Below are 18,344 nucleotides of genomic sequence, written 5' to 3'. Positions count from 1 at the left end.
AGACTTACAAAGACTAAAAAAGACTTTTTTCTGTTTTCCTGTAGGGTTGGGTAACCGCCCGAAATCTAAAATATTGTGGGAAAAAAAGTATCTTGCCACCTCAACTTGTATTACATGTTTTGGCTGTACTTTTATACAGGATCAAAACCAAAACACTAACCTGGAAGTTAATGTCTATGCTGTAGGATTTGCCACAGTAACTTATTTTTCCAATTTTTATTAAATGGCAGCTGTCCCTAATGTGGTCTGTGAGTGACTAATTTCTACAAACTAAACTGCTGGATATTTTTCTAATACATTCTCAAGTGCCAGTAATTAGTATAATGGAGTGTTCTTAACTCTTCTGCTTTTCTCATCCTGTGTTGCTTGTGGCACACTGAGGCTGTTGAGAGGTGAAGCCGTTTTTACGCTGCATCTGTGATTTATTTTTAAGCAGTTTTAAAACTTCCTGCTTGGGGATGTCTTTGCTTTCTGTTTTGCAAAGTGAGTTCATTTAATTTTACGCCAAATTCATGACTGGTAAATGGTGGTGTAGAGTAGAACAGTGCTGTGTTCAGTGCTCTGCCTTGCTGCAGAGTTCAGGCAGTCATCGAAGAAAGAAGCTAAATAGCAGTGGGTGTGGGTTAACTATGTACAACTGTCCACAGTTCTGACCATTTATCCTCTCTGTGCCTGCTACATTGCTCTGAGCAGGCTCTTGGTCACAGCACCATAAATACCTTTATACTGGATTCAGATGTGGAAATGTTGAAACAATGCTATTATTTAAATTGTTTTTAATTTAACGTGTCCAATTTATTCTTTTGCAATGGACATATTTATGTTGTACCACTGAGATAGTGATGTTGTGCTCACAGTAAGGATTGATTATTTGTCCTTCTAGAGAACTAATCCTGACCTTTGCTTGCAGAAACAATGGCTCTGGGCCAAATCAGGGCTTGGTGACCCTGTGCATATTAACTGCTAATGCTGGCACTGTGGTCATGGAGGTGGGAGGCTTCTCTACCTAGCCTCCATTTTCTGAGGATAAATGTTCCTAGCTGCTGCTCTCAAAGAAAACCTAATTCTTTGATGCCACATTTGAATTACCTGATCATCAGTATCACTTCAAATCACTCTATCACCTGTGTTCTGTGCATAATGCTTATGTGGGAGTTTTTCTGCCTTAAGTGTTTTATCATACACAGACACGTGAAACTGGGCTTTGGGTTCCTTTTGGCTGTTAAGCTTTAGTGAAATTGCATTTGCAAGATTGATTTTTAATACATGGTTTGGATTTTTATCTCTCTTTAGATTATGAAAAAATATTCTCTCTTCTCGAGGAGGTGCAAGGACCTATGGAAATTCAGAAGTATTTCATTGAATTTGCTATCAAGGAAGCAGCAAGGTTTGTATGGATATAAGTGACTCAGAGTCATAAGTTAAATATTAATTTAGGTCATGGTAGTAAATCATAAACTTTTCCAGTACTATTATTTTCTATTTTCTGTTTTGACATATTTCAATTATTATAGTTGTTTTAGTGGTCAAAATACCGTTATGTTTTTGTGGAGTGTAAATAGTCTTTACTTAAAATTTAAATGTGAATTACAGAGATGGGTTGATATTGAAGACCAGCCGAAAATTTGGGTGGGTTGGGGAAGGGTGACTGTATTAAATTAAATTAAATTTTCTAGCCATTCTAATGCCAGAAATAAAAGAAAACTCCTCCATACTGGAAACAGAGAGCCTCTGGTATTACGATTTGTCATGGCTGAATAGTCTTTTAAGTTGTTCAACTGTATTTTTCGCAGAAAAAAATTAAATTACTCTCCCTCTCTTCTGTAGGTTTAAAAAACGAGTCTTAATACAACACTTAGAGAGAATACTAGAGGAACTAGATTTCACCAGCCCACCCAACAGAGTTAATCATGTCAACAGTAGATAATAATGTACCAGCCAGACGAATGCGGACCAGGAATGAGTTTGCTGTGCCACAGAAGAGTGGAAGAGGATGTAGCTGCTGCCCTCACCATCTTGGCAGTCAAGTGATTTTACTGTCACAGTCTGAGAAGAAGCAGTGGAGCTTTAACTTTAAGAACCTGATTCGGCAGAAGCTGGGCTATAACCTTAAGGATTTGCTATGAAAGGTGTGGCTTTCTCCTGTGGAGGGTGCTGTTTGCTCAACAGGCGGAAGAAAATAACCATTGCTGCCCCTCCTGCAGGTGATGAGAATTTACTCATTTGAACGCTGTCATTAGACATTTACGTGCTATAGGCAGCAGGTTGCACTAAAATGGGGCACTGTCAAATGCACACACTTGTCTGCATCGTGGAGAGAGCCCGTGTGTTCCCAAAAAAACCCTCCCAGAAACACCTGCACTGGTAAAAATTGCATGTTGCCACCACAGAGACAAGGGTCTTGTTCCCAAGAACTGCTAGCCATGCCTTTAAACTTGAGATTCAGTGTAGATTGAGAGTAAAGAAACTGCTATTGTGTTAATGAAAGCTAAAGACAGCCCTGTGACTGTTACCACCCGATGGTCACTAAACAATCTACCTCAGACTCTCTTCTGTTTTGTCTGCAGACATTATGAAAGTGCACCTGAGGCTTCCCAGGTCCCCGACTTCAGTTCTCTTTCATCCTGTGAGGAGGACGGAGATTCTTCAGGTGGCCTTGGCACACGCTGTGCTTTGGAAGCACTAAAAGGAAACGCTTTTAAAAACGTGTATTTTAATGTTCATACAAAAGAGATTATTTTGAACAGTATTGTTACCAGATCACTAATTTGATATTTTAACTGTATAAATTTTTTGGAACATATGTATATATAAAATAAACCATTTTATTAATTTTTAAGAAGTGCTAATCTGAGGAGTCTGTAGTGGGCAGCACTGAGTTCCTGCAGTTGTCTGTTACCAACAGACTGATGATATTTTTGTAAAACCAGCTGAACCTGGTCTTGTGCACCCTCACACAAAGCTTGTGGTGGGTGATAGTTGCTGAATGTGGTTGTACCTGGAGTACCTGCCCAGGTGTCACTCAGCTTGGCCTCTGTGGGGTGCACATTTTTATTCAGTTTTAGGGGCACTAAGTTCCAGTTTACCAAACTCTCAGTTACCTGAGCTGGTATCCCCTCCTCCGTTCCTCTTCCTGTTTTTTTTCCAAAGGTGATTTATATATCACAAAACATACAAAGAAGACTGAAGCACCAGCATGTAATTATTATTATTTTCTTTAAAGCAGTACCAGTAATATGCCAGTAGTAAGTGGCTCTTTGGATAAGTGTGTGGTTTCGGTTGTTCACGCGTAACATCCTCTGATCCTCTAACAGCTTTCTTTAGAAGACAGGTTGAAGTTGTGCTTGTGTTAACTTGTGCTCTTGACCTCAAATATTCCATGGATTCTGGTTGACTTGCCAGGCAGGGAAACAGATTTTCGTGGTGAGCTTGTACTTCTCTGTTTCTGCTGGTATTTTTAGTACTAGCCAGCCTGTGAGGCATCTTTTCCATCCACTCCGAAGCAGTGGCATTGACTCCTTGGAAGATGCAGTTTTGACCATTGGGATTACACCAGTGAAATTCAAGAAGGAAATGAAATTCAAGAAGGAAATGAAATCCAGCGACAGCAAATCTGTCACAGTGTATATGAATGAAGTGACATAGGGAAAGGCATTACTATCGATGGGCCCTCATTCTTCTCTTAGAAGTAACTTTTATTCATCTGTACAAGTTGAACGTTTTTTTAAAAACAACCCACAGAAGTACCTTGGAATGACACAAAGGGGGATTTACTCCTTCAGAATTTTACATGGAAGCTGTTTGTCTGCATGATGGATCTCCCATTCCTAATGTTGGACTCCAAAGGGATTTTATTTGCGGAGGGTCGGATATACCGTGCATACCTCATCATAAAATGCCCTGGTTACATGCATCAAGTTGCATGTAATATGCTATTTTTGAAATAGTAGGTGGTAAGAGGAGACAGCTTTCTTCCATATAGTTAATGGCTGTTTAATTTTCATTCCTGATTCCAGAGGCACTCACTTGATCATAGCGTGTCTGAGCAGGGGCTGAATTTTTAACTAGTGACCTCGTTAGTATGTAAACCTGCTCTTCGGGTGTGATGCAGTTGGCTGCCAAATCAGCTACAGGGAGCTGGTGCATTTCATTCACATGTTTGGAATCTTATGCCTCAGAAGCTACAAAATATCCCATTCAAGTACAAACAGTGAGAATTTTTCTTTACGTCGCTGTCATTTTATCTGAATAAATTGAATTCGGGTCAGAATATTAAAAGAGAAGAAACCATATATGTGTTTATATAGTGAACTGGATGTGAGTCTTTCATAAGGAGGAAGGAAGATGTACCATCCTCAGGGGTTGTGTCAGTGCAGAGATGAAGAAAAAGAAGCAACAGTTACTGATCCAGGAGCACAGTCCTGAATTCCACACGGAGCTCAATGTGAACATGGTTCACTTAGGAAGCAGAAAGTGCTCCAGAGCTAGGTTAAGGAGGATCTTAACAAAGCAAATTCACTGTAAGACAGACCAAAGTGCTGGATGTGGGTGGAAGATTGCCTTGGACAAACACAGCCCCAAGCTGTGCTGGCACTGCAGGGACAGCCAGGAGGGGTCACGCTGGTGTCAGGCCTTGCCTTGCCTGGTACAGACCATGACCCAGCAGCCACAGCTGCCTTACAGGGCCTGTCTAGTCTGTACAACAGCCCCTGCACAGCAGGAGTGTTCCTCAGGAGACAGGACAGGTCCATGATACATACAGGAATTGGAAGCTGTTTGTGCTCTCCTCAAACTTACATTTTTGAGCTCTTGCCTAAGGTTGAAGTAATGTGCCACATTTAAACTGGAATGTTGGGAACTAGGGGAAAAATTACAGCTCTGTGTCTCCTATAAGGAGCATTGTTTAACAATCAAGATTAACAAATTTAGTGCTTGCCTTCCTGTTCTGGGTAGAAAGGCTGTGTGGTGCTTTGGAGTCTGGATACCGGATATATTCTGCTGCTTCCATTTTCTGACCCTCTCTTAACTAGGCCTCATTGCATGTTATCTTTATTATTTCCTATATAAACATCAAGGAGTTTTTCTCCGAAGCTAAGTGCATTTATCAAGTGTATTCTTGCCCAGGTTTAACCAGCATCAGAAAGTGATTGTTGTCTTCCAAAATAACAACTGTGGAGGCTGTTACTGTGCTGTGCTTGACTTTGCTGTGGTCAAGCAATTGGATGTCTCCCTTTGTAGGAAACTAAAAATACCCCCCAAACCCTACTTTTGTTCTTTTTTTTTCTTCTAATAGTTTTCTCCAGGTTCTGCCTCTAAACTGGCTGGCTGAAATGGCAGCAGTGTAGGGTATTGAGTTTGTTTCAGTTTGTTCTGTTCTTTAAAATCTACTGAGGAACTTCTGATGGAAAAATACAAGAGGAAATGCATTGCCTAACAGAAACAAACTGTTAAAAATAACTACAAAGCTCAACTACAGTGCTTCATACTACGAACGTGGCAGCATCACACCTTAAGCAAATGGACTCAAGAGCGCTTGTCTTGAAGAATGTGCAACCTATTTAAGATGAAAACAGGGCCAAAGACACTTCAAGTCTGGCAGAAAGGTTTGGCAGAGATCTGAAGAAAGGATGTTAAGTCAGAGGATTTAAAAGCTGCTGCTTTCAGGTTTGCAAAAACAAGTTGAAGTCTGTCTTAAGTGGAAAGAGAAGAAGCTGGAGAAGAATAATGCCTTGGGATTTAGCAACAATCTTGTGGTGTGCAGGAATTGTTAAGCTGTATTCTAAATCTGAATCTTGTGATCATTTCAAGGAGGGCAGACTAAACAAAAAATGCTGGACTTTCCTGAACTTCTCCATTCCATTTCAGCTGCAACCCAGCATGTTGTTTCATCCGTGAAAGTAGACTGCTGGCTTGGCTTTATCCATTGGTGGTTTTCTTCTCTCATTCTGTGTTGTTTGTTACTGTTGTCTCTTGGTAGTGGCTAAACCAGCGTGACAGGGAACCCTGAGCTGGGAGTTCAGGCAGGAGTTGTGGTAAGAGTCAGTGGGAAAAGCAGCCATTGCTTGGGAAGGTGGTTCAATGAGATGCTTCTCGGGTGTGGTAGCACCAGTCTGGTACCTTGAACAGCTGATTCCTGAGTGTTCAGAAGAAGAATGTGCCAAGGAAGGGGTTAAACTGTTGTACAGCCTCGTGGTAAATGCACTGGAGGGTATTTCCATAGGCAGTGGAAGCCACATGGCTCTGCCAGGAATGGGGACTTCTGGTACCATGTAAGGAAAACAGTATCGCCCCAAAGCAGGAGTTGGGAAGCTCTCAAAACAACTGCATGTTTAAGATTTTTGAGCTTGGGCTGAAACTCTCAAACAATTTATGGTGAATTCCAAAAGAATAGTTTGGCTTCGGAAAGGCAGTGAAATGGAAACCTCTGATCAGAGTTTTACTGGAGATCTGTTTTTTTGGAGAGCTTGGGGAAGTTTTATCTTCACATCTGCAATGGGAATTTCACAGCTAATTCCTAGTCCTGGATCAGCTCCAACTGCAGTGGAAGTAGCTGGATCCTTGGCATTTATATATGCTTGCTGTCATGTCAGTCACTGTCACTCCTCTAATGCAAACAGTCTTGCATAATGTCCCTTAAAACATTGGACAACTCTGGCAATTTGCTGTATCCCAGTGCTCCACTCACTACTGCTGAGCAGCCTGGCAGGAGGGACAGAGCTATTTGGGAATCATCCTCATGGTGTGTGCCTGTTTGAAAAATACAGCCCTGCAGGATGGTGAGCAGGAGGAGAGGGTTATAAAGCACTTTGGTAGTTAAAAGGGCAAAGCATTTTTTGTGTGGTCAGCCTGTTTCTTATCATTTTCTCCAAACTTTATTTGTAAACGTTTAATATGTAGAATGCATCAGAGAGGTTCAGCCTTTTGTAAAGGATGGGTTTGGGAGACTTCCCCTCTTGCTTCATCTTGCAGCTGTGACCCATGTGCTTATGCAGAGGTAGAGAAGGATGCTGGGCTGTGCTTGGGTTTTCCACAGGGAGGGACTCTGCTCTGGAACCATCCCAGGAGGTCTTGAATGTGTGACAACAGGCAGCTGGAGCTGAATTTTTGCTGGATTTGTGGAAATGCACTTACTGTTTCCTGAGGTGGTGGTGTCAGTGTTAGCAGTTACTGTCTGGGCAGGAGCCTGTCACTGTGTTTGAGGTTCCATCATGGGCAGCCAGAGGTCTCTGATCAGCACACGCTGCTGTAGTAGCTGCCTGATCTCTTGGCAGTGGGTACCTCAGGGCTCGAGGGTGCTCTCCTAAGTAGGACAGAAATAAAAATGAGCCCTCTTCCCCAAGATTGCAAAGTGATTAAAAAAAAAGGCATTTTGCTGATTGCGGATGATTATAATGCAGCTGCTCAACAGTGACATCCCAGCCATGGAAAAATAGCATTGGTTCTTTGAGCTGTTTTCCAGTCTGTGCAGCATATTAAAACCCTTCATGCACAGCTGGCACATTTAACTTTGATTATGTTGTTGAAGTGACTGATCTGAGAGCAGCCTGGATCCCAGTTGCTTGCAGAATTTGAAAATAAGGTTGTTCCAATTCATATGCAGTTGGTTATTTTGGAAAAGAGACAAACTATCTTGAGCACTTTTAGGGCTGCTAATTAAAGTCCTGTGGCTCTCCTCTGAGAGAGTCTTTAAAGATGGATGGAGGGACTTACCCAAGGTCATATAGTGTGTCACTAGCAAAGATTATTATAAAACTTGTGCCCTAATTTGGTCTTGTAAACTTGAATTATTTCCCTGGTGTGGACAATCCCACCACAAACCAGCACATTAACTACTGGGCTCTTGTGTGTGTCAGTGGGCTCCTTCCTCCCTGAGCTCTTCCACCTGCCAGCCTGGGTCTGGCACAGGAGCAGCATGGGATGGGAACAGGACAGGCTCCCTGTGGCTTCCCTATGGCTTCCACACAGAGGTGGCTGAAGGAGGTGCCTTTTGCTGGAAGTGTGCTTGTAAAGCTGGAAAAAAGCAGGAGCTTGGAAAGAGGGAGATAGGAGTGATGTAGAGAAGCTGCCCAAGCCTGTGGGCACTGGTGGTGGTGCTGTCTCTTTAAAAAGAGTTCTGGCTTCTGATCCAGGCTGCTCCAGTGCCTTTCCTTTCCCTGTGTATTTTGAAATTGCACTGGCATCCCTGGATTCAGGGTTCCTCCCTCTGCGCTCAGAGAACAGACAGAGCTTAGAAACCACTCTCCAAAATGATTGTTAGTGGAAAAGGGAGACAGGTAGGAGACTCGGGAGCTCTGGAAGAAGCTGCTTTAGGTGAATCACATCCAGCAAATCCTCCCGCGGGAGTGTTGTCAGAGAACAGGAATGCCAGTGTGCAGTGGCAGCGTTTGGCTTGCTGGGGGCTGGATGTGGGCAGGACGTGCTGGGGCTCGGTGCTGGTGAGGGATTAGGGAAGAATCTCACCGAGCTGCTGCTGCCGAGCCCCTGCAGCTCCAGCAGGTGAAACCGGGTCAGACCCACTCCTGGGAACGGGCTGTGAATTCCCTGCAGGAAAGGCAGTTGCTGGTGAGTCACGGCCCAGGCTGTGATGGGAAATGGATAATAGAGTGAGTGATGGCTTTTCTCACACAACAGGACCCCAAGGAGGTTCTGACCTCATGGGGCAGCTGAAAGCTGGTTTTTGTCTGGGTTCTGGGTGGCCAAACCCTGCGTTCCTGTAGATGTGAGCACAGCAGGCTCTCCTTCCCGGCGTCTGCCTTGCACCCCTGGACTCGGAGTGCCCACTCTGCTGAGGCAAGTGGGGGCTGTGAAAGCAAGGAGAGGAGAAGGGACAGCTCTTGTCATGATGGGAAACCAGTAAGAGATTGAAAACATCCGTGAAAGCCTTGCCCTGTTCATCCTTGGGCATGGACACGTGGGTGGGGAGCTCCTCTGAAGGGTGGAGACTTGCACCAAGGTTATGTCTCTGGGAGGCTGGTGGTGTGCTCAGCACGAGGCTGGTAGCAGAGCCTTGCAAAGGGTATCGTGATGCTGGTGGACTCTGCTCTGTCTGAAGCTGATCTGATGTGACTCACCCCTTATCTCAGTGCTCCTGTTTTCACTTGCACGCTGGCTGATCTCTGCAGAGTGTCCTGTTGCTTGGCTCCCCAGAATGCGCTGGGGTTGAGCCCTCACTTCTGCCCCTTTCAAGCTCTGCAGTTGCTACCTGAGCTCAAGAAGCAAAGGCAGAGAGGAGAGTGCCTTGTAGGCCTCCCCTGCCCACTGCCCACATCGTGCTGTGCTGGGAGACATCTCAGCCTGTCTTTTTCCAAGGTTGTCCTCCCTGGCCAACCCAAGGCATCAGCGTGGCCGTACTTGCAGCAGACCTGGGTTTGTTAACCAGTCCTTTTGCACCCTGTAGGATATGTGTGTCCCTTCCACAGGAGGTGAATGTGGACCTCACTCTGCTGTGGCTTTTCCTTTGTGATCTGAAGCTGCCATATTCACACAGGTGTGGAAGGAGCAGATGGCTCCTGCTTCAGAGTGATGGTGGTGACTGACATTGAAATGGCACTGCTTTCTCCAGGGTGCCTCAGCAGAGATCTGTGTGTGACCAGAGCCTGCAAATCAGAGCAGGGGGGTGGCCTTGGGGAAGGAGGGGGTGTTATTTGGCCCCCTCTCTCCCCTCCATGTGCTTTGTGTTGTGCTGGGGAGGTGGTGTCTTACTGTGGGGTTGGGGGCTCAACCCAAGCCTGTGGATGCCTCAGGGGCTCTTGAAGTAGTCCAGGGAATGACAGCTTGGTGTGGATGTGGGGAAGAGAAGCCTCTCTTTGAGGCATCTCCCAGACTAGCTGCTCCAAGACTGCTTTGGGATGGAAGTGTCTTCTGTACACTTCTGTGTCCAGAATAGGGGAATAAATCACCGTGTGCACAGGATGTTCCTCCTGCACCCTGCACTGCAGCAGAGACCTCCTGGGGCAGGGACAGGGAATGATGGAGCAGCCTGGGGCTCCGAGGACGTCAGCACTGGCCTTCCATGTCTGGCCCTGAAGGGCTCTAAAATACCCAGCACAAATACCTTGGGGGAGGAGGGGGAGTTTTTCCCTTTCCCTGCTTTTTCTTTTTTTTGGCCATTTTTTTGCCTTTTTTTTTTTTTCTTAAATCCAAAGTGAAGTGCCCCTGCAGCACCACATGCCTCTGGCAGATCCCAGGGAAACTGGTTCAGCCAGCACCAGTCTGGGCAGGGAGGGCACTGTCAGCACTGGGTGCTCTCTGCCTGGCAGCGAGAGTTCCACTGGGATATGAACGGGGAATAAAGAGCCACATCTCTCTGTGTGGCGGCCTGTGGGTTCCCCGGGACCATTGGCATAGGATGAGCTACTGGTTTGATAATCAAAATGTCACCTTTTAATTTATTTCCCCCCCCCTCCCTTCCTATTAAAATGGCCTGGGAAGCCGTGACACTGCACAGCCTGGGCTCCTGCCAAGGAGCCCTGGGGCTCGTGTTCCTGCTTGTGCTGCCAGGCTCCGGCTGCATCGCTGCTCTGTGAACTCCCCTTTCTTGGCTGGAAAAAGGATTAAGTTAGCAGGACAGGAAAATTAATTAGCTGCCATTTTAAGGATGTAGCTTTCATTGCAGTCTGAAGCGTTTTGAAATGACATTGTGTCACTGAAACCAACCTGGGGCTGATTAAAAGGCTTTTACCTGCCGGAATACCAGATTTATTTCCGCCGGGGTTCTGGCCCTGGTGATTATGGCTTCAAGGTGAACCTCAAGGCCAAATCCAAGGAGTGCTTTGCCTTTGCTGTTAGTGCCAGCCGTGGAAAGCTGGTACCAAAGTTTTTTCTGCTTGTTTAACATTCAAAATAGCCTTGCTTTGCCCTTCCCCTCCACAGGCAGGCTGCCAGCTCTGCACAGCAGTGCTTGGGACAGCAGGGAACTGCAGAGTGAGCTGCAGCTTCCCTGCCCAGCTGGGCGACTTCCCACAGGGAGCTCGGGGGCAGCGCTGTGGCCCCGGATGCTGCGGGATGAAGCTCAGCCTTCCTGAATTGTCTGGTGGGAAATGGCTGCCTTTTGGTGCAGGTGACCCCAAAAGGGAGCAGAAATGGTGCCACCCTTGGTGGGAAAGGGGGAGCTGTATCCAGATGGAGGATGTCCATACAGCTAATGTCCTCACTGAAGGTGTCAGAGACACTGAAGGGCATCTCTCCTGCAGTGTGGTGATGGGCGAGGGAACCTGGAGCATGGGAAGCGAGTGATAAGGAAGCCAAAAACAGTTAGAAAGTCATCACCATTCCCTGCTTTCTCCAGGGTGGGTGGGTGCTCCAGAGCAGTGGGAATGGGGTGTTATCCACTAGCTTTCCAGAGGAAAGCTTTGACCCAGCTCTGGGCAGCAGTGGGGAGAGGGCACAGGGGCAGGGCTGTGTCTCAGGGAGCAGCGATGGCTCCAGCGCTCCATCTCTGCTGATGTGTGGAGGGGCCGCACGAAGCTCCTCCACAGCTGTCAGATGTGTGACCAGGAGTGATTTCCACACACAGTGCTGCAGTTCAGCCCTCACTGACTCTCTTGGAAAACAGCTTTCTGCCAGCTGCACTTCCAGCCTGGCCTCTCCGACACAAACCATGGGCCTTGTCCCCTTGTCTGCAAGGGCCTAAACAACTCCCTCCCTCCTCAGCTTTAAACAAACAAAAATGCCCCACTGAGATCTCACTGGAGTAGTAGAAAAATCCAGCAAAATTAGTGCAGATTAAACCTGCTACTTCAGCTACAAATGGAAATTACCAGCACATATTTTTTTTTAGTATTTAATGTAGTAGAAATATCATGGCCTGTAGCCAAAGCCATCACGTGGTGGCTGTAAATGTGCTCTGGGTGAGGCTGAAACTCTTCTGTCTAATCCAAGAAGCTCTTGGCTGAACTTTTGCTTTGCTTTTGAAGAAGAGAAGCTCTTCTGTGAAGAACAACACACTGCAAGGTAAGCATGAGATGGCTTTGGGAGCTGGTTAAGGTGCCCCTTTTTGAAACACGGATTGTTGGTGTTTTACACCCTCATATTCTGTGCTGAATGTGGAGCTGCAGCAGTGTAGAAAGGAGATGAAGGGTGAGTCTGCTGCTCTCTCTGGTGCAATCCTGGTGGATGCTGTGGTTAAGCAAACTCCTCTAGTTCTTTGGTAACTTTTCAACCCCCTCCCTCCTCCTTCCCCCCTCCCCCCTCCAACGGAAAAGCAGAGCAAGGAGTGAAAAGTGGTCTTGCTCAAGTCCAGGATTTTAACTATCACCAACCCTGGGAGCAGCCTGAATGTTTCCCTCAGTGACTGTTGTAATACCAGACCTTGCAGGAGCCTGTCCTGTGGGCTGGCAGGGGATTAGCACATGGTGGAAAAGCCTTTACTGTGGTTAAATTGAAGACAGAAAATATGTCAGCTCTGCCAGTTAGGATGATGGGGAGCCTCCAAGGCAGGCAGATCCTCAGGCTGGTAGCATTTCCCTCCTAAATGTTTTACTCAGCTACTTGCAGCTATTTTGATCCCCCCTACTGATCCTGTCTCCCAGTAATGAACACCAGGCCAGGCAGCACTTTCACACAGAGCTGCCGTAATTAAGGCAATCACTTCATGTCAGTGCTAGGCAGTTACTTTTAAATAGTCAGTCACCAGGGATTTGTGGCAGCAGGCTCCAGAATGCTCAGAAATAAACAAATAAACACTTTAAGGATATCAATTTTTATTTGACATTGTGAGATCAATAAGAAAAAATAATTTGTACAGCTTTGTAATACAACCATTGCTGCTGCAGAGTGAGGCTACTCATCATGAGCAGGGCCCCGATGCGGCGCACAGGGCGTTCCCAGCAGGACCTGCTCCGAGCAGCAGGTGATATTCTCCACCCCCTTGTCCCACAGCAGCACCTCCTGCCTCAGGCAGGTCCTCGTAGCCTTACAGCAGCAGAAATGGGGCTTCTTGGATGTTCTGGGTAAACAGCTCTGCTCTAAGACCCTCTGCGAACCCTCACTGCCAACCACGGCTGCAGGACCCGTCTGGCACAGTGGTTACTGACCTCCTGCTGTGCTTCTCCCTCCCTCTGCTAATTCTGTCTCTCCTCTGCCTCACAAGGTCACCTAGCCAATGTTCAGCTCTTCCCTGTGTGCAGCAGCTGCTGCACAGCAGCCCTGTTCCCCAAGGAAAGAGCTCTGTCCACAATGGAGAGATGACCTGACACCTATTATTTCTGAGGGCTTTGGTGACGGCAGCTGGCAGGAGCTGGTTTGTGACACCAGCCAGGGGGGAATCAGGACACTTTAGGAAGTAATCCTGCAGCTCAGACACTTTCAGCTGGCAGAGTAACCCTTTCCAACCACACCCAGATGCTTAGGAGTGATTGTAGAGCAGCAGCAGCTATGGGTATTGCTCGAGCACTGGGGCACCCACTCCATAGGACGGGCAGAGCTAGAAAAAGAGGCTTCGGTTTACACAGTACTTTTGCCAAGCTTTTTGCCTTTGACAGTTCTTAGCAGTTTAAAAAAAAAAACAAAACCCAAACAAAAAAAACCACAACAAAAAACACCCAACAAATAACCTAACAGATGCCAAGATAAAAGGCTGAGTTTCCACTGTGGCAGTGAGACATCCTCAGACCAGGCAAAATTCTTGTTGGCCCCACCAGTATCTCAACCCACCCTCCCTTTGCTACATCAGGGAGGAGAAATGCCAGACCAAGATAGATTTTAGCATTGATTCACCCCCTGAGGGGAGATGAGAATTTAGATGTGAGTAAGAGTTAAGGACTGTATAATCTGTTGTAATACATGAAATCAAGACAGTAATCTTAAATCAAGGGCTCAGCTGGAGAAATCAAAGTGAAAGGCTCTGTTGGCAGAGAAAGGGGGAGTAGTCCCATGACCTGGACTAGTGCCAGCAAACAGAGCAAAGTGCTGGACCACTGACAGAAGGGATAGTTCTTACTGATACTTAAACACTTCTCAGAGAAGATGACTTGGATCTTGTTGCTGGTGCCAACACACAGTCCAGCATGTTCACAATGTTCAACATTGCCATGTTCACAACCGGGGAACACGGATAAAGTGGGTGAAGACGGAGTGTGGTGGATTATCTATGTGAGCTGCCTCCCCAGCACAAGCACCAAAGCCCAGCCACAGCCCAGGCACCTGGGGACATCATCAGACACTTACATAAAACAAAGGAGGGCAACAAGGAAATTACGTGATAATGAAAAACCAGGGGAAAAAAAAAAACAACCTTCACACAACTGTGTTTTAGCATTGTAAAAAATATAAAACCAAGAGCAATCTTTCTGACTTCCCCTGCCACACCGTGCAGGTCTCCCACAGGCATTCTAGGGACAGGAGATGCTGCCCCTTTTCCTGCTGTTCAGTGAAGCAGTGCACACAGCATTTCCGAGGGGCTCCACAGACTGCAGCACAAGCAAACTAAGAAAATAAATACACTCAAACATTCCCTCCTGTCAAAGGACACCAACTGCAGGAAAAACTAGCTTGCTTTTTGTTTTAACTGAAGTTAAGTCAGCTGCAACTCATTTTAATATCTGAAACTTTTGGAGATGTGTTTCACAGCATAACTGTAGAATTTACACTGCATTGCCAATCCATAATTCGGTCATTCTCATTAACAGTGTACAAAGAAGGTCATTAGTTTATATATATATATTTATATATATATACTTTATAAAGTCTGGAAGATCAATATAAATACTGCTCCAGAAATTAAAAAAGTGTTTACATCCCCGACTTGAATATTACATCTCAGTGTCCTGGGTTATTGGTAGGATCTGTAAAAGTCTTAGCGGCGCAGAGGTTCAAGTTTTCGAAATTTCAGTGCCGAGCTGGATGACAAAGCATCTTGGTTTGAAGAAGAATTCACTGTGTCTGGGGACTGGAACAATACTCTACCACGATGATTAAATACATAAAAAGACGGATGGTTCCTTAATGTGTCAAATGTCCTTCAAAATAAATGTAAAAAGCCAAGGTTAGTACTCTTTTGGAGAGAGGAGTTTATAAGAGTCAGTCTGGGGTTTATCAACTTAAGACACAGAAATACAAGCTTTCAACCCAAATCTCCTGCTCATTTTCTAAGTTTCTTAAACTAAAACAGAGGAAATACAAAGCCAATTGTGAAAAATACCACAAAATGTCCACATCACACTTTGCCTTCCTTTCCTCGAGCTCAGGGGCAGCCTGTGGAGTGCTGCATGTGCACACCACATACCAGCCTTTGTTCAGTTGTCACTTGTGTTAACACCTTGTCAGCTTTCCATCCCTTTGGGTGCCTCAAGCTGAAGTCATTCACCTCAAGGTGAATGCTGTGAAATACACCCATGTCAGCTTGTTTACTTTCCACACACTCCTGTGTCTTTGGAAACAGCCAGAGAGGCCACATCCGCCCATCCAATTTCATATCCTTTTCAAAATCTCTTATTCTCTCAAAGCCTTTCAGATGTTTTGCCTTGAATAGTTCAGGCTCTTGTGAAGGAACAGACACAAACAGAGGGTGGGCCGGGCCCTGCAGTGAAACCATGTCACAACAGCAGTTTGTGATTCCTCAGCTCTACCTCCCATGTACACATTTCGTTCCTCCACCAACTCTGCACAGCAGGATTTTGGATGAGGAAAAGCACAGAGTTTCTTTAATTTGTTCCTGTTAGCTAACTCTCTCACTGTTGGCTTTCCCAGCTGTTCCTCTCAGTGCTCCTGACTACAACATGCATTCAAAAACTGAGCTAAAACCAAGCTATTTCAGTGTGCAGTTTGTACAAGTGAGTAGCAGACACCAGTGTTTACAAAACGGAGATATAAAACATACTTATTTTTTAGTTCTGAAGTGGCATCCATGTCTTTGAACTCTCCTGCAATATGTGCTATCCCGTAGCAGGTGACTGCAAAGGCCAGCAGGGTCTGCAGGACTATCTGCAACAGAGGGAGCACAGAGCAGCACACACATCACTGGGGGTTCTTCACGTTCACCCAAACATCTCAGCTCCCACACAGTGTCTCTCGTGCTTTTCACCCCATGACAGCACATGCAGGGGTGGGCAACCCAGCAGTGGGGAAACTGAGGCACAGGAGGATTAAACACCCCCCTGTGAGCACAGCAAAGCCCTGGCAGAGCTCCAGCTGCCCGAGCTTGGGTCCGAGCTGCACCAGCTGAATCGACCCACACGGCTCCTCGGTAATGTCCCGAGCCCAAACACCCTGTTTCTGTGCACTCCAGGATCCCAACTCCCCCGAGGAACGTGCCAGCTGCCAGCACAGGCTGTGCCAGGCTGCCCCAGGCACCTGATCTCCCTGCCCCTCTGATTACGCAAAAAGGGAACAGATAACTGAAGTGGAATTAAAAAACTGAGCAAATAAAGTAACTAAGAACCCCCCTCCTTGAAGGAGGCTGTGCTGGGATCAAACAGGCACATGGTCACAATGGATAAACACAAGCCAGAGGGAGGAGGGTGTTTGTGCTGCAAAGGAGGAGATGGATGCAAAAGCTCCCTGGGAATCCTGGACAAGGTGCCCCAGGGTAATTCTGAAGAAAGAGAGGGAGGTTTGGACCTTGGGCTTCTTCTCTCTGACAGGTATAACACACCCAGGAAGTTGGGATGGAAAACATGGTTCTTTTTGAGAGAGGGAGCTTGAATGAAAGTGCAATTTAAAAACTATTTTAACCTTGTCTACCACACTAACAAAAAAAAAATAGAGAGAGACCAAACCATCCCCACAGTTACACCTTTCAAACACTACAAAAACTTACATCTATGGGCAACGTTTCATCTTCCTTCTCTGTCAACCTCATGTACGAACGATCTACAAAACAGAAACACACACACGCACCAATCACTCTGTACGCGCACACACACAGCCCAGCAGCACAACCCCCCCCCAGGAGAACCGGCCGTGGCTCTGAGACACGTGTCAGCCCGATCTGGGCTGCCCCCGGCCCCGCTGTGACCTCGCTGCTCCGGAGCACGACTGGCCCCGGCCCCGGGCAGGCAGCAGGGAGGCGGGCTGTGGGGCCGGGAGGCAGTGGGGGCCGGGAGGCAGCCACCCCTTCCCTCCCTCTTTCCCTCTCCCATTCCCTCCTTCCCTCCTCGGCTGCCGCGACGCCCGCAGGGGACGATCCCCGCGCTGCCCCCGGTGAGTCCCTAGCCCCGCTCTCCCCGCAGCCCGTCCCGCAAGGGCAGGGCCGCCCCTGCCGCCGGGGCTGAGGATAATCATGATGAGAATGAGGATGATCATGGTGAGGATGAGGATGATGGTGCTGCCGGGCCCGGCCACCGCCCCGGGAGCTCCCCGGCGGCCGTGTGGCGGTGCGGGTGCCCCGGCTGCCCCCGCCCCGCGGCCCCGGCGGTGACTCACGCTGCGCCGCCGAGAAGGCCGCGTGTGCGAGCGCGAACAGGCCGAGCCCCACCAGCCCCTTCCACACCGACCCCGCCGCCATCGCCGCCGACAGCGCGCCCCCGGCGCGCGCTGATGGCGTCACCGAGGGCGGGGCGGGGCCGCGCCGGGGGGCGGGGCCGTGTAAAGAGGCGTGGTTTCCTCCAGGAAAGGGCGTGGCCACCCCGCTGCTTTCCCACGCGTGTCCATTGCGAAAATCCGAGGGGGCGCGATGGACCCCGGGACGGTCCCAGGGGGCGGTGGAGGGAGAAGGGAACTGTAGGGCCCGGGACCAGGCCCGCTCCCTCCACCGGATCCCTTCCGGGGCCATGGGGGTCTGGGGTAATTCCCGTTTTCCGCGTGTTTGACCTCAAAGCTTGAGGCTTGACCTCAAAGCTTGAGGAACCGGTGCAAGAAGAAAACGGTGTCAAGGGATGCACAGCACGAGCAGGGAGACGCTCCTGGCAGAGCCAGGCTTGGGGCAAAGCAAGGAAGCCCGAGGGTCCCACGCAGCCAAGCATCGTGGTTCCTCCATGCCCCCAAGGCACAAAGATAAGAGACACAGAAGCAATTCTTTGAGGGCGATTCCTAGAAATCACCTTTAAGCTGACCACTGTGGCATTTATTGCAGCCTTTGCCCCACCGGCTGCACGAATCTCCTCTATTTCTTGGTAAACAAAGTGGGAAGTTTACCCTGATCCCACCTCGAGGCTGATGGCGGTTCCTGGCACCATCCATATGCCTTGGCACTGCGTGAATGCACCATCACCCTCCAGCGTCCCCCCGGGTCCCGTCAGCCCGGGCCGGGGGTATCCCGTAGGACACCCCTCGAGCATCCCACACAACACCCTCGAGCAGCCACACAACAGTTTGGCTGCGCAAAACTTCTTCCTTGCACCAGGTCTCGGGGATTTTTTTTTTTTCCCTCTTGGAAATCTCCTTGAGCCCCCAGCACCTCTCCTCTT

At 47.7% G+C, this 18,344-nt stretch overlaps 2 protein-coding genes across 6 annotated transcripts in view; one reads left to right on the top strand and one right to left on the bottom strand.

Moving 5' to 3' along the window:
• The window catches only part of LOC116793749 (integrator complex subunit 6-like), a 40,600-nt gene extending 37,758 nt beyond the window's left edge, over window positions 1–2,842 (top strand). For 3 of the 5 annotated variants that reach the window (XM_032701817.1, XM_032701816.1, XM_032701814.1), the window contains 2 exons: window positions 1,294–1,387; window positions 1,828–2,839. In XM_032701817.1, coding sequence (XP_032557708.1) covers window positions 1,294–1,387; window positions 1,828–1,927 — 194 coding nt within the window. In that variant the 3' untranslated portion in view covers window positions 1,928–2,839. Of the gene's footprint in view, window positions 1–1,293; window positions 1,388–1,827 lie in introns of all 5 variants that reach the window. The other 2 variants (XR_004359582.1, XR_004359581.1) reach the window with 2 other exon arrangements.
• A 9,839-nt stretch (window positions 2,843–12,681) lies between these two features.
• Window positions 12,682–17,480, bottom strand: MMGT1 (membrane magnesium transporter 1). The gene is made up of 4 exons (XM_032702297.1): window positions 17,362–17,480; window positions 16,757–16,809; window positions 15,818–15,921; window positions 12,682–14,957 (listed from the first exon to the last, which is right to left on the bottom strand). The coding sequence occupies exons 1-4, from the start codon at window positions 17,441–17,443 to the stop codon at window positions 14,795–14,797; spliced, it is 402 nt and encodes a 133-aa protein (XP_032558188.1). The 5' UTR covers window positions 17,444–17,480; the 3' UTR covers window positions 12,682–14,794.
• Window positions 17,481–18,344: the final 864 nt, after the last annotated feature.

Source organism: Chiroxiphia lanceolata, chromosome 14 (genome assembly GCF_009829145.1).
Source record: "Chiroxiphia lanceolata isolate bChiLan1 chromosome 14, bChiLan1.pri, whole genome shotgun sequence".
In the NCBI taxonomy this organism is placed as follows: domain Eukaryota; kingdom Metazoa; phylum Chordata; class Aves; order Passeriformes; family Pipridae; genus Chiroxiphia; species Chiroxiphia lanceolata.
The sequence above is the reverse complement of the archived record's forward strand: the minus strand, read 5'-3'. Positions and strand labels throughout refer to the sequence as shown.